We start from the raw sequence: 25,089 nt of genomic DNA on the forward strand, positions 1-25,089 counted from the left end.
CTCTTCAACTGCTTCGTCCACAGATGTGCACCCAGATCTGGGCTAGCTGTAATCTAGCCCTAAATAATTATTTCCTGTATCAACATTTTTATTCAGGAATTGGGCTGCTATGCAGATTCATGACTATAAAAGCATGGGAACTGGCTAATTCATAGGGAAGCATGGGTCCAAAGGCCTCTCTTTTCTTAGAGATTTGCAGACCTTTTGCACCTAATATGTATCATGAAACCCAGAAACCTAATTAGAAGGACTGGAAAAAGGAATGTGGAAAATTAATGGTACTGGGTTGTGATTGACAGTTTTTGTAAGGATTAGACATAGCACAGGAGGCAAAATGTAGTAAAATCCTTGCAAGCATTTGGCTGCTCATTGCCACTGAGCAGCACATGAACTCTTGGCAGAATTATGTATCTTACTAGTGTTGCTAATTGTCCAACTGTGCAGTCCTTCATAAAGGCAGCCAAACGAATCAATGAAAAGTGTTTGGGAGATGTTGAGATTAAAAAGAAAGAAAAGCTGAGTTATATAATAAAAGAAAGTTCTAAACAGAAATGTGTGGCAGCTACAAAGCCTCTCCAGAAGAGCTGAGGTAAACATGAAGAATGGAGAGGAGCTATTTCAGGTAGTACAAAGGGTAATATAGCAGAGAAGCTAAGTGTCTTTGGTTGATACTCTTGCTCAAAGAACTACGATAAGGTAAAGTAAAATTAGCAAAGACCAACCGCAATATTTGGGCTGATTTCTATATGAACCTTGTACAATTTCTTACCTTTATTGTTACATTGCAGTACCTAGCACAGCCAGTTGTTGGATAGGACAGGGCTTCATAAACACATCTACGTCTTGAAAAAGCCTAGAACATAAATAAGGTAGCTATTCAATACTGCACTACAATCAAAATGTTAGGGAACGACTTAATTGAAGAACAGGAAATATCATTACACTGTGTTATTTTTTTCTATTGATACTTACAAGGATATTTTTAGTTTTACTATAATGTGTAGCTTCCTGATTTTTTTTATCTGTGGTTGGATCTTTACTATATTGTACATGGGATAGAGTATTCAATACAAGTGAATTCTGATCTATGGACAACAAAATCTCTTGACAGCAATATGTGAGTTTTGTACATGGAAAAATACACCACCAGAAATGACGGTTAATGCTTTTAAAGACAAAACAGATGAAGGCTTTCCACTGGTTCCAAAGCATGTGTACATTTATTATTATTACTATTATTGATAATAGTAATAATCATGTTTATTATGGCAGTGTCTAAGGGCCAACCAAGAGAGGGATCTCATTGGGGTAGGCACTGTACAAACACACAATAATAGAAGATCTCTGCCCCGAAGAGTTTTCAGTCTAATTTGACAAGACAGACATAAAGTGGGGGAAGGAGTAGAGCATGGGGTGAACAATATGATGACAGAAAATGTCATGTTAATTCCTTGATGGGTTTTTTTTTTTTGGCCAGGGGATGGGTTTACTTTGGAGGGGATCAGCTAAATGGGAAGGGATGAGGGGTGAGACCGACAGGGCTGGGGAGAAGAGGCCGAGAGAGGCAGATGTGGACTGAAGCTGAGGTGGAGAGACTGATGAAGGAAGAGGATTGGCGCAAACAGCCAATCATCATAAGGCAGAGAACATCCAGTCAAAACTAGAAAGTTCTCTGAGTGTCCATAGGACACCGCTTTGGCGCCTTCTGCCCCTACTAACTGGAGTCTCTGATAAGAAGGTACCATGGTGGTCCTAGTGCCCCCACAGTGTGTGTGTGGATCTGCTCTGTACAGTTCTGGGTCCAGGAGATTGCTGGGCCTCATTTTACCCCCTTCCCCCTAAGGCTGTAGTTCCTGCTTTGGGTCCTTCTGCTGCTCCTAGTACTGGCTAGAGTCTCAGTTCCTTGAATGCCCCCTTCCCACCCAACCCCCAACCTCTGAGGTCATGTTGTGACATGGGGTACGTCTACACTACGGGATTATTCTGAATTTACATAAACCGGTTTAACAAAACAGATTGTATAAAATCGAGTGTGCGCGGCCACACTAAACACATTAAATCGGTGGTGTGCGTCCACGGTCCGAGGCTAGCGTCGATTTCTGGAGCATTGCACTGTGGGTAGCTATTCCGTAGCTATCCCATAGTTCCCGCAGCCTCCCCCGCCCCTTTGAATTTCCCGGGTTGAGATCCCAGTGCCTGATGCGGCAAAAATCATTGTCGCGGGTGGTTCTGGGTAAATGTCGTCAGTCATTCCTTCCGCTGGGGGAAAGCAACGGCAGACAAGCATTTCATGCCTTTTTTTTCCCTGGATTGCCCTGGAAGATGCCATAGCATGGCAATCATGGAGCCTGTTTCACCTTTTGTGGACTGTCACCGTATGTGTACTAGATGCCGCTCAACAGAGGCGATTCAGCAGCGCTACACACAGCAGCATGCTTTTGCTTTTTGCATGATAGCAGAGATGGTTATCAGCCATATTGTACCATCTTACCATACCATAAATTGGTAATAAGATGATCGTGGCTACCAGTCCTTTTTGCACTGTGCCATTTGCTGCTGTCATAAGTGCCCCTGGCTGCTCTTAGCCAGGGGCGCAAAAAAGCCAAAATTGGGAATGACTCCCTGAGTCAATCCCTCCTTTTTGGTTATCTAAAAATAGAAATCAGTCCTGCCTAGAATATGGGCAAGTTGTACTAGAGAACCACTGTATCAGAGAACCAGAGAGCACAGCTGCTCTGTGTCAGATCCTGCAGAAATTATGAGCTGTATTCTATTCACAGGGGGTGCTCCTGCAACAACCCCACCTGTTGATTCCGTTCTTCCCTCAGCCTTCCTGGGCTACCATAGCATTGTCCCCCCACTTGTGTGATGAAGTAATAAAGAATGCAGGAATAAGACACAGTGACTTGTTAGTGAGATATGAGTGGAAGGCAGCCTCCAGCTGCTATGATAGTCCAGACAGGACAGTAAGGAGTGTGTAGGAGAGGAGCCCAGCATCCCTCTGCTAGTTCAGGGGCAACTGAATCTTTTCTGTACACATGAAGGGTGGGGGCTGATGGAGCTCAGCCCCCTGTTGCTATGATGACGATGGTTATCAGCCATATTGTACCATCTACCAGGAAAAATTAGGGCCAGGCCAGGCGCCCTTGATCGACCTAACAGATGCTAGTCAGCATGGTTACCAGTCCTTTTGCACTGCCCCATGTGCCAATAGGCTGATGATGAGGATGGATACCAGTTGTTTTGTACCATCAGCCATCCATAGCGTGGGGGGAGCAAGGATGTTGGTGTTGAGTGCTGCACCATCGCGTCTATCTGCAGCATTCAGTAAAGATAGGGGTGACATGTAAAAGAGTCAAGAGAGGATTGTTTTCCCTTTCACTTCTGGGGTGGGTGGGGGTGTGCGTAAATTGCCTAGCTATGCCCTGACCCACTGCGGACACTGTTTTTGACCCTAGAAGCATTTGGAGCTCAGCCAGAATGCAAATGCTTTTCAGAGACTGCTAGGAACTGTTGGATAGCTTGAGTCCTCCAGTCCATGAGCGTCCATTTGATTCTTTGGCTTTCCGTTACACTTGTCACGCAGCAGTGCGCTGAGTCCCTGCTATGGCATCTGTCTGGAGATATTTTAAAAAATGATTTTGAGCGCTGATAGAACAGATTTGCCTGCCCTTACAGCAATCACGTCCGCATCGTCCATGCGGGAGCTCTTTCTTTATTTTGATTTTTTAACACTGCATCACACCACCCGTGCTGATCGGAGCTCCACGCTCCACGCTGGGCAAACAGGAAATATTCAAAAGTTCGCGGGGCTTTTCCTGTCTACCTGGCCACTGCATCCGAGTTCAGATTGCTGTCCAGAGCGGTCAGTAGTGCACTGTGGGATACCGCCCGGAGGCCAATACCGTCGATCTGCGGCCACACTAACCCCAATCCGATATGGTAATACCGATATTAGCGCTACTCCTCTCGTTAGGGAGGAGTACAGAAACCGGTTTAAAGAGCCCTTTATACCGATATAAAGGGCCTCTTAGTGTGGACGGGTGTGGCGTTAAATCGGTTTTACGCTCCTAAAACCGGTTTAAACGCGTAGTGTAGACCAGGCCATGGACAAGTGAAGGGTAGGGGGCAGCACAGGCTAGGACTGTTTGCGACTGCACATGGCATTAATTCTTTGGAGAGAAACAAAGCATTTATTTTTGTGACTGAGCGGTAAGTTTTAACAGGTCTGGGTCTAGTGTAGTCTTAACCCTCCTGTATTTTCCACATACAAATTCTCAAAGCAGAGTCTATAGCAACTGTCCTCCCTTATTCCTTCCCTCCTCTAAAAGACAAAACAAAAACACGCCCCTCCTACACAGAATGCTACCCCAAGCAGAACTTCCGATACCCAGGATAGAAGAGTGGGAGACTCCATGAAATCTCCTAGGGCCTTTGCTATACCAATTTAAATAACATGGGAGTTGCCCAAGTACTGCTGTGACAAGTATTAGTACAAAACTCTGAGACAGCTAACTCCCATAAAGCCCTAGTAAGCTAAATATTACTGGTTTCCCAGAATGCTGAGTAGAAGAAATCAGTTATTGTTTGTACTGGGGAAATCAATGCAGAAAATTGAATTTAAGTTTAAACAATACTCTAGACTGTTTGGCAATATCTGTAAAGGAAGGTCACTTACTATGGGCTTTGAGTCCCCTGGACAAGTGCTCCTGTAGAATACTGAACATTTTACACAGGTACCCTGAATAGAGACAGGACAACAGTCACATTTTAGGAAGGCTATAGCGATGTCTGATAAACTTAATTCAGTTATGTCATGAATCACAGAACTAAGTAACAGAACCAGAACTGAATCTTCCCTCATCAAATCTCTAATGAACATTAATTTTTATCTTTTCATCCTTCCCCCTGCCTCCTTTCCCCGGCTTTTTGCCCTTTCCCCATTCCTTTCTTTCCTGACCACTTTCTCTTGGAGACCTGGCACCTCCCTAAACTGGAGTGGGGAGTTACTGTTTCAGCAAATCCACACACACATAATGGGGCAGATTCTCAACCAGTGTGGATCTGCATAACTCATTGAAGCCAATGTCAACTTCATCCAGCTGAGGATCTGGCCTAATTTGTATATTTCAATATTTGTGAGATGTTTTCTGTAACTCATAGGAAGACAACCTTAGCAAACTAACTTGAGATCTATCTCATGCATATACAGTCTGAAGAGAAAAAATATTCTTTCTGTATCCATATCATAAATCTTACATTGAGCCATAATCCAGCTATGATGATCAATCTTTTTTTATCATCTTTTAGCTCATTGTCACAAATGGTTAGTTTAGCATTGCCTGGCAATGACAGCTGCAGTAGTGAGATGATTTAGAATCAACTGGCAGGTTTCAAGATGAGGAGTCATAAAAACTCAACATCTGATAATGATGGGAGCTGTGTGAATAACTGAGGTTTGCTGACTGAAACCAAAATAATAATTATAATTAACAATAAAAACATTTTTGGGTGACCTAAAACAATTGTTTAATTTTTTTGTTGAACTAGAAAAGTCTAAAAATTTTTGTTTTGGGTTGAGCAAAATATTTTGTTTTCGAGGGTTTCTTACCTTTTCAAAATTAAAATTACGTAAAATTCAAAACCAAAGGTCATTTCAAATTGAAACTTTTTTGGAACATGTAGAAATGTGTCTATCTTTTCAGAATTATTTTTTTTTTAAACCAAAATAACTTGGTAAATATTTGCACAAATTCACCAGATGTTTCAGCTGACACTGAATCTGCAATGTTTGTTGAAAAAGTTTTGTCGAAAATTTTCACCCAGCTTTAATAAGTATTCGATAGTGAGGATGTAGAGTTTGTCAAGGCTTGAAAAAGGGTTCCCTGGTTCCCACTTGAGTTAGACTATTCACGACTGATGATGTTACCCTCAGTCTCAGAAATAAATTAGAATAATCTCTGAGTGATGGTCCAAGATGTTTCATGCTTTCTATAATGTTTAAGTGCCTGATCTACAGTAACAGTAATTATGTCCACAGACTTCTCATGGGAGACGGTGGACATTTTATTTGTGAAAGAATTGAGAATCAAGCCTTAAAATGTTCCATGTTTTGGATGTCCATATATCCAATGTTATACAATGCACATAGGAACATAGGACCAGATTTACAAAGGTATTTAGGATGCTGATAAGTGTCTAGTGTGATTTTTAAAAGATCCTAAGTGATTTAGATACCCAATTCACATTGAAAATCAATGGGAGTTAGGCACCTTATCTGCTTAGGAACTTTTGAAAATCCCACTAACCTCTTTCCTTTGTAAAGCTGGCCCATAGTTCTTTCTAATGGTACCAATATTTCCAGTATTCAATGTCACACAAGTCACCTATTTGATCACTTAATGAGTTCTCATTAATATAATAATAAATCTACATAACATTGCTTCTCATCCATACATTTCAAAGCACCTTACAAAGTATTATTCTCATTTCTCAGATAGAGAAGCTGAGGTACGGAGAGATGAAGTTTCACAAGTCCATGGTAGACCCGAGTACAGAAACCTAGTATTCTGATACCAGTCCAGAATGCAAATATCAGATGTAACAAAAGGTCAGTAGCTTTATTTTTGGTTACTTATTTTTGTTTTAAAGACAGAAAACTTAGTCATGTAGATCCCCACCTTTAAATTACCTATCATTGTTGCAATGTTTGTTAATCAAGGCAGGAAATGAATCCTACTTAGGTGAAAAGGTTTTGTTTAAGGAATTTGAAATACTAATGTATTTTAGGTGTTGTTCAGTTTCCATGCCAGGAACTGTTGTGTGGTGGTGTGCCAGGTTTATGATTATATTGCACACATGGCACTTAGTTATTACCATGGTTAATGGCTCTTTATCATCGCCTCTTTCATTTCAGTTCAGTTCATTTCATTATGAATGGATGCTGTCCAGCTCAGCTGAGGTTTTGCTTCAGAGTTATGTTTTTGTATTGTTGTAAGTGAAGATTGTAATTGTTTTGCCATATCACTGTGTCAGAAATGTCTTTGGCCCAGATATGTACTTGAGTGTGATCCAAGAACAGATGATCAGAGCAACACCTATAGCAGACAAAAAGCTTTGCTTGACAGTTATTCTGCTCCTTACCAGACTATCACTGCTGCCAAGTGTACAAGCCCTAAAATGTGATATTCAAATTGAGTATGTGGTGGGGAACTCAATTATTTGAAATATGCAGTAGTTTTTGTTTCCTAAGCTGAAGAAATAAGGTGCAAAATGGAGCATGGACAAGTCCATATGTTGTATTTATTTAACTGTATTTTCTTCACGCGTCATAAAAATAAAATGATTGATCTTAAATAGTTACCATGGGAACTAGAAGTGGCTACATACTGGTATAAGCACAAGTGGAACTCTGGGAGGCAGATTGTTTGACTGGAAAGATAACTAATTTTAAAGGGTCGCTATAGAAACTGGATGAGAACTTGAGATGGGACAGGTTCTAGCTTGCAACTGACCTGTTTACATACTGGGCTGTCTGCAGGGCTGTGTATCGTATCCAAAATGTTACCATACTTTTTGCTGATTTCTCTGATGTTGCAATAAAGAGAAGATTAAAGTACCATGCAGGAGTGGCTCCAGGCCCCAGCACGCCAAGCGCGTGCCTAGGGCGGCAAGCCACTGGGGGCGCTCTGCTGGTCGCCGCGAGGGCGGCAGGCAGGCTGCCTTCGGTGGCTTGCCTGCGGAGGGTCCGCTGGTCCCGCAGCTTCAGCGGGGTCCGCCAAAGCCTCGGGACCAGCGGACCCTCAGTAGGCAAGCCGACTTCGGTGGCCTGCCTGCTGTACTTGGGGTGGCAAAATGCCGAGAGCCGCTCCTGGTACCATGCATGGAGTACTTAGTGGCTACTGTCTGAAACCTTGTTGGACTGGCTTTCCTTACCATTTTAATTTCACTCCTTCCCCCATCACATCTGTGTGGTAGAATAGGAACAATTGAGGGAGGAATAAGAACACCTGCAAGAGTGTATATTCGACCATTTTTGGCAACAATATCTGTTTCTTCTGTTTCTTCACCATTCACCAAGATTTGTCCCTGCAGAATAAAAGAATTTGAAATCATCTTTGAAAACTACCACACCACTACTTCATAATCTTCTAATTTCATTATTTTTAGTGATAAAATGGTTTAGCTCCTGGTTTAGTTAATTGGCAAATCCCATCTTTCACATCCCAAAGGCAAATAGTGTACCTGGATTACACCTTTTCCTTGATATCTGCTCCACAAACATAAAAGCAACATCTGAGCCTAATTAATTAATCCTCTCAGCTATCTTGTGAGGTCAGTAACCAAGGGTCTGATCAATGTCCACTGAAGTCAGTGGGAGTCTTCCCATTCACTTCAGTAGGTGTTGGATTGGGTCCATAGTGTCATCGCAATTTTATGGATGGGAGAAAAATGAGAGAGAGGTTGTGATAGGGCTGGTGATTAATCCCAGTTAACTCACACGATTAACTCAAAACAATTAATCATGATTTTAAAAGTTAATAGAAATTAATCGCAGTTTTAATCGCACTGTTATACAGAATATCAATTGAAATGTATTAAATATTTTAGATGTTTTTCTACATTTTCAAATATATTGAAAACAGTTACAACACAGAATACAAAGTGTACAGTGCTCACTTTATATTACTGTTTTTGATTACAAATATTTGCACTGTAAAAATGATAAACAAAAGAAATAGTATTTTCCAATTCACCTCATACAAGTACTGTAGTGCAATCTCTTTATCGTGAAAGCACACCTTACAAATGTAGATTTTTTTTTTGTTACATAACTGCACTCAAAAACAAAACAATGTAAAACTTCAGCGCCTACAAGTCCACTCCGTTCCACTTTTTGTTCAGCCAATCATTAAGAGAAACAAGTTTGTTTACGTATTCGGGAGATAATGCTGCCAGCTTATTTACAATGTCACCTGAAAGTGAGAACAGATGTTCGCATGACACTTTTGTAGCCATCATTGCAAGGTATTTACGTGCTAGATATGCTAAACATTCGTATGTCCCTTCATGCTTTGGACACCATTCCAGAGGACATGCTTCCATGTTCATGATGCTCATTAAAAAATGTGTTAATAAAATTTGTGACTGAACTTTTTGGGGGAGAATAGTATGTCTCCTGCTCTGTTCTACCTGCATTCTGCCATATATTCCATGTTATAGCAGTCTTGGATGAAGACCCAGCATGATGTTTGTTTTAAGAATACTTTCACTATAGATTTGACAAAAGTAAAGAAGGTACCAATGTGAGATTTCCAAAGCTAGCTACAGCACTCAACCCAAGATTTAAGAATCTGAAGTGCCTTCCAAAATCTGATTGGGACGGGGTGTGGAGCTTGCTTTCAGAAGTCTTAAAAGAGCAACACTCTGATGTGGAAACTACGGAACCCAAACCACTAAAAAAAGAAAATCAATCTGCTGGTGGCATCTGACTCAGATGATGAAAATGAACATGCATTGGTTTGCACTGCTTTGGATTGTTATTGAGCAGAACCCATCATCAGTATGGGCTCATGTTCTCTGGAATGGTGGTTGAAGCATGAAGGGACAAATAAATCTTTAGTGCATCTGACATGTAAATATCTTGCAACGCCGGCTACAACAATGCCATGTGAATGCCTGTTCTCACTTTCAGGTGACATTGTAAACCTGCAAATGTAAACAAACTTGTTTGTCTGAGCTATTGGCTGAACAAGAAGTAGGACTGAATGGACTTGTGGGCTCTAAAGTTTTACATTGTTTTATTTTTGAATGCAGTTTTTATGTACATAATTCTACATTTGTAAGTTCAACTTTCATGATAAAGAGATTGCACTACAGTACTTGTATTAAGTGAATTGAAAAATACTATTTATTTTTACAGTGCAAATATTTTGTAATAAAAAATAAATATAGAGCGAGCACTGAACACTTTATATTCTCTGTTGTAATTGAAATCAATATATTTGAAAATGTGGAAAACATACAAAAATATTTATATAAATAGCATTCCATTATTGTTTAACAGCACAGTTAATTGCAATTAATTTTTTAAAATCGCTTGACAGCCTTAGTTGTCATCTGTCCATGGTCATAGTGAATCAGTGGAAGAACCAGGGTTAGAACTCAGGAATTCTTTCATGCTCCTTGACATTTGAACAGCCCTCTTTGCTATTCTGCTTTGGTGAATTATTTATACAGATCTAATTTTCATGCTTAACACAATTTTGGCTAATGCATGTGAACAATGGAAGGAAATTTCATACATCTATTAGCTTGACTTATTAAAAGTACCTACAGTAATATTATTTTTTTAAAATGTACTGCACACCAAAAGCATTTTCAAGAGACTAATTTATAGCTCACTGATTAAAAGGCTGTATCTTGAACTAAGAGTATGACCCATCACCATTTTTAAAAAAAGTATGTTAGAGAGTAGAAATTTAAATAAGCTTGACTTCTTAATTTTGTTTCCACTTATTTAATTAGCAAAGATCTCAGGATTTGGCCTAAGTTTTCACTCAGTCCTTACTCATGTAAACTCCAATTGAAATCGATGGGAATCTGCCTGATGAAATATTGAGTGAAAACTAAGGGCAGGTCTAGGCTAGGGAGAGGTATGTTTTTAAACATGTTAGTTAACATATTATTAAACAAAACTTGGCACCTCGTGTAGCCAGGGTTTAATACCTTAAAAAATGTGTTGGCTGGGTTAATCATGACCAGCTAAAACATTTAAAAAAATGTTAAACCCAGTCTACACTTGGTGCTGAGAGGTATTTAAGAATGTTAATTAAAATATGTCAGTGGACACATTTTAAAAACACACCTACTCTTCTCGACTTTCCAGGGCTGAAGGAGGAGCTCAGGATTTGGCCCAGTCTTAACAAAATAATAAAAAAAATTGTAGACCTTCCTGACACCCTTCTAAACAATAATTTATATTTTCTGTGTCTTTCATAGTGCTGAGCCCTGAAGGGCTCTGGGAGTGGAATGCTGTGAATTTTCCACTCACTCAGATGGGAAATTCCTTTGATTCCTTCCCAGTTCAACACTACAAAGTTTTGTTGCCCTATCTCTATTGTGGAAAAAATCCACACCTCTGATTGACATAGCTATGGCAGCAAAATCCTCCACATAGACTCAGCTATAATGGGAAAAGAGCCCATTTGCCAGTATAGTTTGTCCATGGGGAAGGTGGTTTAACTATACCATCAAAAGAACTCCTTTTGCTGGTGTAAGCTGTGTCTTCACTAGGAGGCTCTGCTGGTATAGCTATACCGGTATAGCTGTATTGGCAAAGCCTTTCTAGTGTAGACGAGCCTGAGGCTCAACAATTTTTCACTTGCACCTAAAGTAACAGGATGAGTGGATCAGAAAGGAAAATTTATCAGTAAAAAGTTGACTTCTCCTTGACTTACATTGCTGGTCGCGTTAAAATAGATGAACTGTCTAGCCATGGTCTTGACGTGCTCTATGGAGATGAGGCTGGCAACCTCCAACTGCAATGAGTAAAAGTGATTAAAACAAACAAAGGAATGTGTGATGGGGGTTTAAAGCTGACTGTCATCTGCTCTTATCAGAAACAGATTGTTAACAAAATGAGAAAAAATTATGAAGAAAGGGGGGTGAAATCCAGCTGGTGGCTACCCTGAAGCAGACCAATACGGGGGACCCCCATCTGGGAAACTATATGTGTGGCCTGTACTGAGCTTATTAAGACTCCTGTCCCGCAACCTGGTGCAGAGGAAGCAGGGGCAGCAGCAAGACAGGAATGAGGCACCCTCATACATGCGTGATGTCATGGGACTCTATGTTCTTCTGTTTTGACTCTGGTAGAAAAAGGGGGAAGAACTGGGGAACTTATTTAGATATTGACAAACCCACTCCTCCCAGTTTAAACCAGGCAGGTGTCAATCTTAATAGCATCAGTTCAGAGTCATATGCACTTATTTTAGTGACAAAGATACTTTCCCCCTTCTTTTTATTCCCGTTAGCAGTGCGGAGCTGACACAGCCAAATTTTGTACCATCTCACATATCAGTAAGTTAGCACGTTCCAGTTGCAAGGTGTGATCCTGTCATCTATTGGATTATATCTTAGTGGCAAAAAAGGTGCATTTACATCAAAATACCTATCTTGATTTAAAATCCTAGCGTAGACAAGGCATAAGTAGTTTTTACCTTGATGTAGTTAGTTGAGGTCAATGCTAAGCACCTTATCTGGGGTTGTTGCTGACTAGGTACATCAGATAAAAATGACAGTACCATGTCTCCATTAGGAGTTTACATTAAGCATTTCTTTGTAAAAAACATGCCTGTTTTGCAGTGAAGACAGTCTTACCCCATGTGCTACCCTGTTGAATAACACTGAATGGAAACTGTGTTTAGAGAAACCTTTTGCTTTCAGCGATGCAGAATGTTTGAAATCACACTGCAGGGCCAGCATGCTGCTTTCCTGGACAGCGATAGGACAGGACAGCCAAGCAGTTACACTAACCTGAGCATAAGAAACAATGTGGTATCGAACGAGCTCCAGACGTTTCCATGCACCCTGCACAAATGAACAAAGGACTTTCTTTAACCCAATGCAGATAGCACAAATCTGATCTGCTTTAACACAGCACCGATAAAATAAGGATATTTTTATCATTTACCTGAGTCTTGAAAATGTCTGTATTATCGGTGACACTCCCCTGAAATCCAAACAGTGCTCTCCTCATTGCATCTAGTCTGTCCTAGAGGTTACTCTCATTTGGTCTCTGTCCTTGTGCTTTCACCCACATTTCCTTTTGGGGGTGACCTTTTATTTGCTGTGCATTTCCCGCTAGATGTTCCCTAGGATCAGTGCACAGAGGAAACCATCCTCCCTCCACCTCCACATTAATCTTCCCTTTCCATCCAGATGAAGTGGGAAGTCTTGGGGAGGTGCTAGTGAGGGACATGTATCGTCTCCCAGCTCCAGCAGCAGTAAATCTACCCAAAACATAATGAAGCCTGAAGCTGCATTAACTCCTATTCAGTGTCTCCTCTGTGCTGTGAAACCTCCCTTTAAAGAGTCTCTGGGGTCAGCTCTCAGGGAAAGCCTTGTCACTATGGTTTCAATGGAGCCATGCTACCAGGAAATCAGAATGGGAGCAAGGGGCTGTAGCCGGTGGGGGTTCACAATGTTTCTCTGTATGGGACAGAAAATCTGCACCTCAACCCTTGGATGGAAGAATTCAGCAGATCATACTTTGTTTTCACATTTGCGAGGAGATGGGCTGATCCAGCCTTTTCTATCAGGAACTTGTAGGACAGTGAATTTTCCAGCCTTCGCTTTGGGAGCAAGTAGAAGGGGAGAGGATGGATTAAGGGGGTGAGGACATTTTTGCCTAAACATGAAGATATTAGCAAAAACCACGAGGAGGATTAGATAAATCTAGTTTCTGAAAACGTTATATTTTCTTGTTCCTTAGTGTGAAAGTTTCACTTTAAAGCTGCTTAGACGCATGGAAATTACCATCTGGATCAGACCCAAGGCCCATCTAGCCCAATATCCTGTTTTTGATGCCTCAGAGAAAGGTGTAAGAACCATGCAGTTGGCAGTTGTGGTGTAATCTGTCCCTCATATGAGCCTGGGCGGTATTCAGTCTGCAGAGAGCTTATGGCCCTTTGGGATTTGCCATAGTGATGATGATTACATTAGCTCTTTTCCTGATTGACGATAGAAAAAGATTGACTTAAACCCAGAAGTACAAAAGCTTAGTTTTATCAACACCAAAGCTGTAAAAGATACCTACTATATAAGAATCTATATTGATCTGCGTTATCTGAAGAGTTATACCTCTGTAGAAAGCAGGTAGTCCAGTGCTCCATCTTTCATGTTATCCAAAGCATTGTTGTTTGGAACAAAGATTGTGTAAGGTCCACCTTCCTGCTCCAAGACCAGTCCCAGAATAGTTTTCTGGTTTTTATTTAAAAAAAAGAAAAAAAAGGGAAATTACATACTAGTTTTGTTGTGCATTTAAAAATAGCTTTATAGAATTCCACTTCTATATTCTTACCTCTAACATGGATCTAAATCGGCTGTATCGTCTATTGTCTTGAATCACTGTCATTATGGTCTCCTAAAAATGTATTTTTAATTTTTGTTACATTATAGTTAAATTAGAAATGAAATAACTAATACATTTAAAATATATTCATTGCATGATCATAAGTGTATTATCAATAGTAAAACATACTTTCATGCTCATAAAATCCTTGTTTACAAATACTTGAATTATTGAATGAGTCTCAGTCATTAAAGACCTGGCTGTATTTGTTGTTTTTTATTTATTATTTGTATTGCTGTAGGACTCAGACACGCCAGCTGAGATCAGAGCCCCAATACGAGGCACTGTTCTTTCACATAGTAAGAGATGGCCCTACCCCGAAGAATTTACATTCCAAATCCACAAGACACACAAAGGGTGGCAGTATTGGAGGATTATTATCTGTATTTCCCAGTAAGGCAGTGAAGTACAGAGAAATTAAGTGTCTTGCCCAAGATCACACAGGAACATGTGTCTTCAGAAGGTATCTGAGATTGGGCACTGAAAAATGGAGACACCCAAAATTAGTGATCATTTTTCAAAATCATGGCCTTCAATATTTTGGTTGCTGATTGAACTTAACTCAGGTCAGGAGTTACCCAAAAGTCACTATCATCTAATGGCTGTTCTGGGATATGTGTTCATGGTTTTAGTCCAGTTCCCAGTGGACAGGGGTCCACATGTCAGAAATCATCATTACAACTGACTCTTCCATTGATCATCTCAGCAGAGAAGTAAATGTCTGAATGGCATGAAAACTACATTACCCCCTCTTACTTTGGAGGCTGTCCCTGCAGGTAGGCTTGCCAACTTTCTACTAACACAAAAGTGAACACCCTTGCCCTGCCCCGCCCCTCCTCTGAGGCCCCACCCCGCTCACTCCATTCCCCCTTCCCTCTGTCGCTTGCTCTCCCCACCCTCACTCGACTCATTTTGACTGAGGTGCACGAGGGGGTGTGAGGGCTCTGGCTGGGGTGCAGACTGTGGGGTGGGGCTGGGGACGAGGGGCTTGAGGTGCAGGAGGGTGCTCCGGGCTGGGATCGAGGAGTTCAGAGGGTGGGAGGGGGATCAGGGCTGGGGTTGGGGCAGGGGTTTGGGGCTGGGAGGGAGTCAGAGGTGCAGGCTCTGGGCGGCGCTTTAGTCAAGCAGCTCCCAGAAGCAACGGCATGTCCCCACTCTGGCTCCTACAAGGAGGCATGGCCAGGCGGCTCTGTGCGCTGCCCTGTCCGCAGGTGCCACCCCTGCAGCTCCCATTGGCCATGGTTCCCAGCCAATGGGAGCTGCGGGGGTGGTGCTTGGGGTAGGGGAAGCTTGCAGAGCCCCCTGGCTGCCCTTATGTGTAGAAGCCACAGGGGGGACATGCTGGCTGCTTCCAGGGAGCTGCGCAGCACGGAGATTAGCAGGGAGCCTGCCATTCCTGCTGTGTGGTGCCACCAATCGGACAGTCAATGGCATGGTCAGCAGTGCTGACCAGAGCCACCAGGATTCCTTTGTGACTGGGTGTTCCGGCTGAAAACTGGACACCTGGCCACTGTGCATGCAGGTCACAGTTCAGGCACATTGGCAGGGTAGAGTGAGGAAACTTGTACAGTTGCTCTCCATCAGGCATCTTTCATGAGTCCTAAATTCATTTAAAAGTAATATTTTTAAAAAGTCCTGCTGACACTTATATGTATGAGGCCTCACCTCTTTATTGCTCCCAAACGTTGGCTCCACGTTGTCCATGGCTTTGTCAATAATGTGCAAAATTCCATTGGAAGCAATTATATCCCCCTGTAAGAGTTTTCCTTTCTTCTTACTTCCCTGAATCCTAATTTTTAATTGGTTGTCCTAAAACAAGCCAGAGAATAGGCACTGAGTCCTTTTTTCTTGGAGCTGTTGCATTTCTGTGGGGAGGCTGTATTGCATACAGCATATTGCAGGGCCAGCATCTGAAATTTAAATCCATTACGTGCCAGGGCCTGGTGCAAAGTTCATCAAAGGAAGTGGAAAGACTCCCAGTGACTTCAGCGGACTTTGGATGTGGCCCATATTGCTTGGTTACAGGACAGCAAAGTTCAGAAGAGAAGCAAGGATGGTGAAGAGTATTAGCCTAGTGGTGAGGGGAAGGATTTAACTTTACAGTAACACAGCTCTGATAACAGATGGTAATGAAAATCTGCCAGGAAACCATTTAAAGTGCGATTGAAGCTAATGGATAAACTCCAACAGTCTTGAGGGAATATAAGCCATTTCCTTATAGTATATATATTTAAAACAACAAAATGTTGCTGATCGTGCTTTGTACTGAAATCTGCAGGAAACCTCACAAGCCTCAGATGGCATTTGCACTTTCCTGTTACAAAAGGAATGGCTGTTTGTTTAAAACACAAAGCAAGTCAGATCTGTTTTCTTAGGCCTGGTCTTCACTAGAAATTCAGTCTGCATAACTGTATCACACTGGGGGGGGGGGGAGGGGGGAAAGGGGTTTGGAACTCCAGCCCCCCAACCAGTTTATTTAAGACGGCCAAAGTCTCTGTGTAGAACAGTGCTAGATTGACAGAATAATTTTTCTGTTGATGTAGCTACCACCCTTCAGGAAGATTAATTACCTATGCCGACAAAAGAATCCCTCCTGTCGGCATAGGTAGTGTCTACACTGACACGCTCCAGTGCAGCTGTGCCGCTATAGTGGTTGAAGTGCAGACTTACCCTTAGATGCTACTGATCTACTGAAAGAAATAAGGAGAGCTGGATTTCAGTCATCAGACAGGCTTAAGAAATCAAGAGACATTTTTTTGGCTATGAACAACACTACCTGCTTTTAAAAAGAGTTTTTAAATGTAGTACGCATCCATATGAAAATATGAGGTCAAATCATCCATAGTGAAACTCCAAATTTACATCACTGGAGTTGATGCACTTTACCCCACCTTTTTCAGAGTACTCTTGCCTTATTGATTTTATTTAGATTGATGACTTATTTTGAATGTGTTTCAAAAGGGTGACCAAATTGTGGCTCAATGGACCACAGGGTCTATAATTCCGCTGTGGTTGCTCTTTCATACAGAGCTACAGGGCTCTGCCTGCAATCTTCTATCTCCATCTGAATGGCCTCCACTCTGTTTTCCTTACTATTTGAGATTCTTGTATCGTGCTCATCACTGTGGTAGAGGGTAGTATGCTGTATGGGCAAGCCATGTCTCTGTGTTTACAAGCACTTTATTTTAGAGAACATCTTTACTAATCAATAAAAGCTTCTTTGTTACCTGTTGAGTTATGTTGGAATTCTAAGAGTGAATTCCTGCCTCAGCCAAAGTCAATGGGAGCATTGCTGTTGGCTTCAATGGGGCCAGGATTTCACCCTAGCCCTCTGCAGTGTTTGGACTCTGGCTATTGTACAGGACTGCATTTCCTAGCCAGAAATCTAACTGCACCCTCCTGTCTCAGATTGAATGGGACTGCCATTCTCCTTGTTAAATAAAAGAAGCAAGAAGTCCCCTGCTGGTGCTACTCCTTATAGCAAAACCTAGACCCACTCTTACCTTATCACCTTTTAATATCTCCCCTGGCTTTCCAGTCAAGGTGTAAATTGTATCTGTATTATTCAAGCCATTGGTGGTCAGCTGACCGGCAATTATATGGAGTTTTACAAAGTACTGGGCATTCTCCTTATTGCTCAGGAGGTCCTTTACCTAGAAGAGCAAAAAGACAGTGATTTCTTTCTTTACATTACAGGCTTTATTAACAAACAGAATGAACCTCCCTGATGAGTTCATGCTCTGTCCATCTATTTTTGCAATAGATGTGTCTGAATCCCAGATGGTTAATTCAGTACATAGTACTTCCTGAAATGAGGAGCCTGACCCAAGGCCCACTGAAATCAATGGGAGTCTCTCTGACTCATGCACTTTACACCCATGCTTAATCTTAAGCATGTGAGTAGTCCCACTGACTTCAAAGGAATAGCTGGATGGTCAACACTTTGAAAATCAGCTCACTTATTTAGGCACCTAAATATAGATGCAGAAATAGAGCTGGTTGAAAATTTTTCACTGTTGTTTTTAACAATAGAATTTTTTTGATGGAATGAATCAAATTCATTTTTTTTGTTTTGCTTTTTGTGTTTTGTTTTCCCCCAATTCCTCTCCCTTTGCATCCTGGTCATATCCCAGTGGGGGGAAAAAAGGGAGAGAAATGTAGGAAGATTCCCCCCAAACCTGACAATTTTCAGTTTGAAACAAAACAGAAAAAACAGTGTGAAAAATTTTCATCAAAATAAAAAACTTTTTTGTTTTGGTAGAAATTTTTTCATTGAAAATATTTTGACTAGCCCTACTTAGATGCCTAACTTTAGGCATTCATTTTTGAAAATCTTGGCCTTAGAATTTTTTTTTTAATTGTAAATAATTGTGTATATATATATATATAGGGGTAAATGGAAGTAAGAAACCTAAAGATTTAAAGTAACGTTGCATTATAGCCAGACTCAAAAAATAAAGGAGGCTGAAAGAGGAGCTCTATGTAAGCTCGAAAGCTTGCCCCTCTCACCAAAAAAAAATTGGTCCAATAAAAGATGTTACCTCACCGATCTTATCTCAAAACAACAGACATTTTTTTTGTTTCTCTTTCAAGTGTGGAAGGTTTAGTCTTTGACTCCTAGACACATACAATCAGTGTTAAATCATACTAGCTTGAAAAGGTTGTATGGAATGCAAAATATTATACAAATCTGATTTTTGACATTTAAAAAAACCAATCTCCCCCCCCCGCACACACTTACATTAATTCCTTTGAATCCCTTGTTTGTTGGCAGTAAAACAGTAAAAGGTCCCAGACTACTTAGAGGCCATTCGTAGACATTTTCTTACAAGAAAAAACAAATGACAAAATGAATACCATGACGGATTGTGTATTCTATGTTCTGTACAATATAAGGTATACTGTCGGCGCCAAAAAAGCAAAATAACAATACCTGTGATTGTTAAAATTTAACAGCTAAATAACTTGGTGATTGGCCTGGAATATGAGCAGCAAATTATGGATGGACTCCAAATCATCACTGAACCTACTATATATGGTGAGGCAAGCACATTTAGAACTGTTTTTAGTTCCATGGAACAGAACCCAGTGCAAGTCTTGAAAACTGGGTTTCCTCAGCCTTGTATTAGTTTCTGTCCAGGAGCAGACTTGCTATTTGAAATAAATCCAGCCCTCTGGGGAGTTGCCAATTAACTGCTGGTAGTGCAAATACCAGAGAACACATAGCTAGGTAATAAAAGTTAATTTGCTATTCACGGTGACACATCATTTGCAAAACAGCAGTTTCACAGCACTGATTCTATGGTTCAGCCCTTTAATAGTTTCACTATTAAGCCCTGTTTTCAGAGGTTTAAAATTATAACACAGCTGAGTGAAAAATGCAGTTTTGTTCAAACCAAAACCATTTGTGAGTTTGTCATGAATTTGCTAAATAGTTTTGGCCAACAATTTTTGGGGCTAGATTCACAAGGAGACTTAGGCAACAATGGAGAAAGAGGAGCACTTTAGCTCAGTGATTGGGTACCTCACCTAGGATGTGGGAGACCTAGATTTGAATTTGGGATGGGATTCAGTCTCTCCTGTTGAAGCTGTTTTCTAGTATTTTATATACAGTGAAAGACATTGAGCCACTGTGAGAAGGGTTCTATAGCCTGATGGTTAGGGTAGTCACCTGGGATGGGAGGAGCCCTGTGTTAAGTCCCTGTTTCAGAGCAGGAATTCAAATCTGGGTCTCCCACCCCCAAGTGAGGGCCTTCACCACTAGATTAAAGGTTATTAGCACCAACACCTCCTCCAGCTGTTTTGTGAATCTAGCCCTTTAAACATGCCCAGAAACAAAACATTTCCAGTTGAATTAAATGTTTGTTCAATGAAAACTGTTTGTTTTACCAAAACGCTGAACAAGTTTGTATTTAATTTGGGTCAAAATGACTTTTTTTCCTGTTTTTTTCAGAACTGAAAGCGAACCAAAAAATCAGTTATTCACCCAACTCCAATTATAACACAACAGTAAAAGTTTACTGACAGAGCATGTTCGTCTTTTTGGAGTTTCACTGGTATTGTGCACTCTAGAATAAATACACAAAATGTAGTTTTAGATGCTATAATTTGACTGGAAGATGCAGAATATGTAGGTTATTTACTTTTTATTCTTTAAAAGACATTAACATGCAGTTAATGTGTAAAGCAAAGTAACCTGTGCAGTTAACATGCATATGTCATAGGTTCTCCGTGCTGGCAAAATGAAGGGGAACATTCATGCCCCAGGACTGGTTAAGGGGAAAGATGGCTTGTTGTCTCAATGTTATTTTTTGTTTTACAGCAGTACCAAAAAGCACCAACCAAGATCAGGGCCCCATTATGCTGGGCACTGTAGAAACACATATGTCTACCCTGCAGCTGGGAGGTGTAATTCCCAGCTTGGGGAGGCATACACATACTAGCCAGCACCCTCAAAATAGCAGTGTGGCTGTGGTGGCAGCTCAGGCTAGCTGTCCGCCTACATTTAATGCGGGCAGACCCCAGTCGTCATTGGCCAGGATCAAACCTGAGACTTCTGGAGCTTGACATGTGAAACAAAAGATACCTGTCTTTTAGCCAAGGCTGTAGCAGGCTCATCAATCTGTAGTTGGTCTAGGTGCCACACCAAGCAGGTCTAGGGGCACAGAGTGCCACACCAAGCAGGCATGGGTTACATACCAACCTATGGTCTTGGATGGACTGTACTCTGAGAGCTGGCATGAGCTGCTGCCCGTGCTGCCCCTAGTTTGAACAAAACAAGCATACATATGTCTACCTGAGCTGGGAATTATACCACCTCCCAGCTGCAGCGTAGGCATACCTATAGTGACACACAGTCCTGCCCTGAGGATCTTAGTCGAATTAGCCAAGACAGACACAGGGCGGGAGGGAAAGCATAGGCACACAGAGGGGGATGTGACTTGTCCAAGCTTACACAGCAGGTCAGTGGCAAAAGCAGGAATAGGATCAGCTCCCCTGACTGCCAGTCTAGTGACCTGTTCTTTGGACCATACTGAAAGTTTGTTGTGCTTGAGTCATGATACAATCTTTGGATTTTTTTTTTTTGAGCACCAGGCCTGGATTTAGAGACCACCCTAGGGCTCTCTTGCCCTAAATAACAGAACAATGTCCGTGCCTGCTAGCTTAAAGTCATCTATTTGATGTTACTGACACTTAAAACTGCTGTCAGTCATTCCCACTGTCCCACCGGACACTGACATATCTAAAGGCTTATAGGATAAGTAAAGATTGGAACAAGAGTAGTGGAATATACAGCACAACAAATGAGGTCAAACTCTGGCACGTAACTCCGATGCAAAATATTCCCATTTTCACTGCAAAAAGTGGGTCTATTGGCAAAAATTACCACATTTTATCCTTAGCCAAATGTAGGATCTTCCCATTCTTCTCCGGGGAGGCATTCAGAACCTTGTGCAGATTTATTGCAATAACTGGGCATAGTGAAGAGGATTATGCAAATAATTTATCTCTGTATTTCCTGCTTTTAGGGATTTAACTCTGACATGTAACATCATTTTGGGACTATCTGTCTGTAGCTTCAGTTTTTTAAGATTGTGACAGAAGACAATGTATTTTTGTTGCTCTCCTCATGAGATGCTTGCAATAACTGGCTTACTCAGCCACCTGAACTTTTTGGATTCCGATAAAATGGGATTCAAATGCAAGCCATTCCTGGTATGGAGTTTGGCTTTGCAAAACCAAAAGCATCCTAGATTTTTTCCCATCAGTCTTCTTTATAAAAGGCAGTTCATAAATAAGTCACATTTCATTTTATTCACCAAACACTGCTCTGTACTCCATATGAAGAATCTGCCGTAGCTTCCAAATTCTTTGCTCTCTTCTCTCCAGCAGTTCCCTCTACTGTTACCATCCTTCCTGTTTTCCTCCACTTCCAGCCAGGCCTCTTCCCCCCCATTCCTCTTTTAGTAACAGTATTAAAAACATCATAAATGCCAAAATTCCAGCAGCGCATCTGCTTTATAATGGCCAAACGTGTAGCTCACTTGTGGGATTGTATATTTTTTCCTGATATCATTAGACTGCACAAAATATCAAGCTGCCTTGGCAAGGGGTTGGAAATTATGTCCGAATATGGTGGTAGGTCTTTGTTCTGTCTGTAACATGTATCATTTCATCTGGCTTGTGCCATCAGCATAACATATGATTTGACACTATGCAGTACAATAACAGCTATTTTGTACAGGGGTAGCAAAGTAAATGTAGATAGAGCAAGATGCTGGAAGTCAGGATTCCATGTATACCCAGCTAGATCTTTGACCCCACTTTACTTCTCTGTGCTTCATTTTATGCCTCTGTTGAATGAGGATAAGAATACTTACCTACCTCATAGAGGGATTATATTCATTTAATATTTAGAAAATGCTTTCAGCTCCTTTAGTGAGAAGTGCTATGGAAATGCTAAGTGTCATCTTATCTACAAAATATCCATCTCAGAGCTGAGTCTGACATGGTCTCAGTCTCTTTGAGTCCACTGAACTAGCTATGCTTCCTTTCACATTACTGAGCTGCCACAGGTAGTCAGAGAATCCTACTGTTTGCTCTGTAGAAGAGTTTAGCCATAAGTAGGTGGCTAATAGGAACCTTGCTGCAGTCCTAGTGCCATTACAGGTAGCCTGGGAAGGGCTGCTTCTAATGGCTGTGCACTGATTTGAAGGACCTGTGGCAATAGTATTTCCAGCCCCAAGGGCCAGTTGTGAGTAGGTGTGGCTGGACGCCAAGTTACCTATGATCTTAGTGAAAAATCATTGACAAGCCTTCAACTCTAGTAACTGGTTTACACCAGTTTGCATTTTCAAGGCTCTTTTTGCAAGGAATAGAGCTAGAAATGTATTTCTTAAACAAATATAAATTGCATTTCTTCTTTCCTTTTCTAAGTCCCTCAGATTAGGGGGTTCTCCAGCCCATGTGCTCCGGAAGCCCGCCACGGTGAGATCTAAATACAGAATGTATCAAAATAAGCAAGTCCTAGAGCCATCTTTTGGAGTTCTCTCTCAAAGTGATTAGAAGAATAGACTCAAGTGAGATCAGTGGAAGAGGAGCCTCTTTTTCCATGCAGAAATTGTGTACTCATTCTTAATTTCAGAAATTGGGCTGAGATTTATCTTAATTCACGTGATATTCTTCTAGAAGGCTTGCCAGAACCCTTGCAATCAGCTGTCACTCAGCCTGACTAAACTAATGAAACACTATATACTTCAGGGACAGAGTGAGGTACCCTCACACTTTTGGTAGTTTTGGGAGTTTCTAGGCTTCAGGCTAAATGTTGTTTCTTTGCTGACAGCTCTTCAGACTAAATTTGCATTCTTTTCCTTAGGTACCTACCAATGAGTGCTATGGCAGATGTCAGTTTTCCTTGCCACTGTCCTCCCGGTTCAGTGTTCAGGTCTCTGATGCGTTCCATTATATTTCCATAGCATACAAACCCATCACCTACATAACCCTTCTGGCAAGTACACCTGTGAAAAGAACAAAATTTACCTTCAGTATCAGTTGGATACAGATACTGTTGTATCAGTAAAATTTTAACCAGATGTAATTGAATTGTTGGGAATCACTTATCTGAGTTCTAGCGTTTTGATGATTTGCAAATACATTTCATTTCCCTTTTTTTGATCAGTTCTACAGACTGTCAAATAGCACTTGATTAATAAATGATTCCTCAGTTTTCTGTCACTTATCATATAAAGTTAATACATTTATTCATTATTTGACCAGCAGTAATTTTACTTCACTGCAGTAACAGCGTTTATATCCTATCTTAGCACAGGACCATACAAAGTGATGAAACTGAAGCCACGTGACATTGAAGCAAAGATAGAGTTCCAAAATTAAAGTCTATTTGCCAGATTTTATAGTTTCTTTAAGCTAAACTTCTCTGGTCTTATCTATAAAGAGGTTTGATATGGGCTCACTGATCACCAAGCTGCAGCTACGTACATTTGAAGCCATGTTTTTATCTGCCACAATGTACACTGTATCTCTGATACATATTGGCAGTTATTTGTGTATGTCTTTTAATTAAACTAAAGGTTTGGTGGTTAAAATACTGCTATCAAACTAACAGTCATTTTTGTCAACATTACTGATGGTTTAGCATAGTTTTTCTACAGTCATTATGATATGAAATCACATGCTTTCATAGCGTGTGTTTCTGTCCTTCCTCAATGTGTGCGCTACTGCTCTCTATTGAATGGAATGTGTCATCTGTTCAAATACCCAGTCAGGCTGCCCACTAGAGGCTCCACCCTCCAAAGGATGTTAGACCTTGTACTGTTACAATTGCACAACCGCAAATGTTTCTTGAGTAGCTGCTAGTGTACATAAATGGGCAAGGTTTTTCAAAAGTAGCAATTTTGGGTGCCCAACTTTGAGACACCTTGAAGGGGCTTGATTATTAGGAGGGTAGGTGCTCAATTCTTTCTGAAAATCAGACTCCTTTAAGGTGTCTCAAGTTGGGCACATAAAATCATTAGCTGATTTTGAAAATCTTCCTAGGTTGCCATCTTCACTAATGCTGCCACTGATATTTTGCACTTGGTAGGTTGCCTGCAGGCTCTGCTGTGTGGTTTAAGCAGTGACCGTGGCTGAAATTAAAAAGTCGACAATAGCACCCTTCCCAGTTAAGTCTTAAGCAAGTTACATTATCAGATGAGCCTTATTTTTAATGATTCATCTGGCTGAGTTTTCTACATGCACCATTAAAGGAGTGTTATTCCACACAATCAAAAGCATCTTCTTTATATGATCAAACAACCTCAAGGTGTCCACCTCCTGTTTATATTTATTACACATGCACATCTTCTGCCAATCACACACACACACCCCACATGTAGCGTAGTGTTAATCCAGAACCAGATGGTGCTCTGTCTCCCTGTAGATCTCCTTTTCCTATA

General features: G+C 41.1%; 1 protein-coding gene and 1 long non-coding RNA gene across 2 annotated transcripts in view; one reads left to right on the forward strand and one right to left on the reverse strand.

Annotated features, from left to right (window-relative positions):
• Positions 1 to 13,440, forward strand: part of LOC123361035 — a 35,034-nt gene extending 21,594 nt beyond the window's left edge. Inside the window, exons 2-3 of the long non-coding RNA XR_006576105.1 lie at positions 6,497 to 6,610; positions 12,448 to 13,440. This is a non-coding gene — a long non-coding RNA (uncharacterized LOC123361035). The remainder of the gene's footprint in view (positions 1 to 6,496; positions 6,611 to 12,447) is intronic.
• STAB2 (stabilin 2) overlaps positions 1 to 25,089 on the reverse strand; it is a 140,472-nt gene that overhangs the window by 86,641 nt on the left and 28,742 nt on the right. Inside the window, exons 10-20 of the mRNA XM_045001297.1 lie at positions 23,519 to 23,652; positions 18,876 to 18,958; positions 17,638 to 17,787; positions 15,800 to 15,943; positions 14,084 to 14,146; positions 13,864 to 13,983; positions 12,538 to 12,591; positions 11,460 to 11,540; positions 7,936 to 8,088; positions 4,679 to 4,741; positions 770 to 853 (exon numbers count right to left, since the gene is read on the reverse strand). Of these exons, the coding sequence (XP_044857232.1) occupies positions 770 to 853; positions 4,679 to 4,741; positions 7,936 to 8,088; positions 11,460 to 11,540; positions 12,538 to 12,591; positions 13,864 to 13,983; positions 14,084 to 14,146; positions 15,800 to 15,943; positions 17,638 to 17,787; positions 18,876 to 18,958; positions 23,519 to 23,652 (1,129 nt within the window). The remainder of the gene's footprint in view (positions 1 to 769; positions 854 to 4,678; positions 4,742 to 7,935; positions 8,089 to 11,459; positions 11,541 to 12,537; positions 12,592 to 13,863; positions 13,984 to 14,083; positions 14,147 to 15,799; positions 15,944 to 17,637; positions 17,788 to 18,875; positions 18,959 to 23,518; positions 23,653 to 25,089) is intronic.

The sequence above is a fragment of the Mauremys mutica genome, chromosome 1 (assembly GCF_020497125.1).
Source record: "Mauremys mutica isolate MM-2020 ecotype Southern chromosome 1, ASM2049712v1, whole genome shotgun sequence".
NCBI lineage: Eukaryota > Metazoa > Chordata > Testudines > Geoemydidae > Mauremys > Mauremys mutica.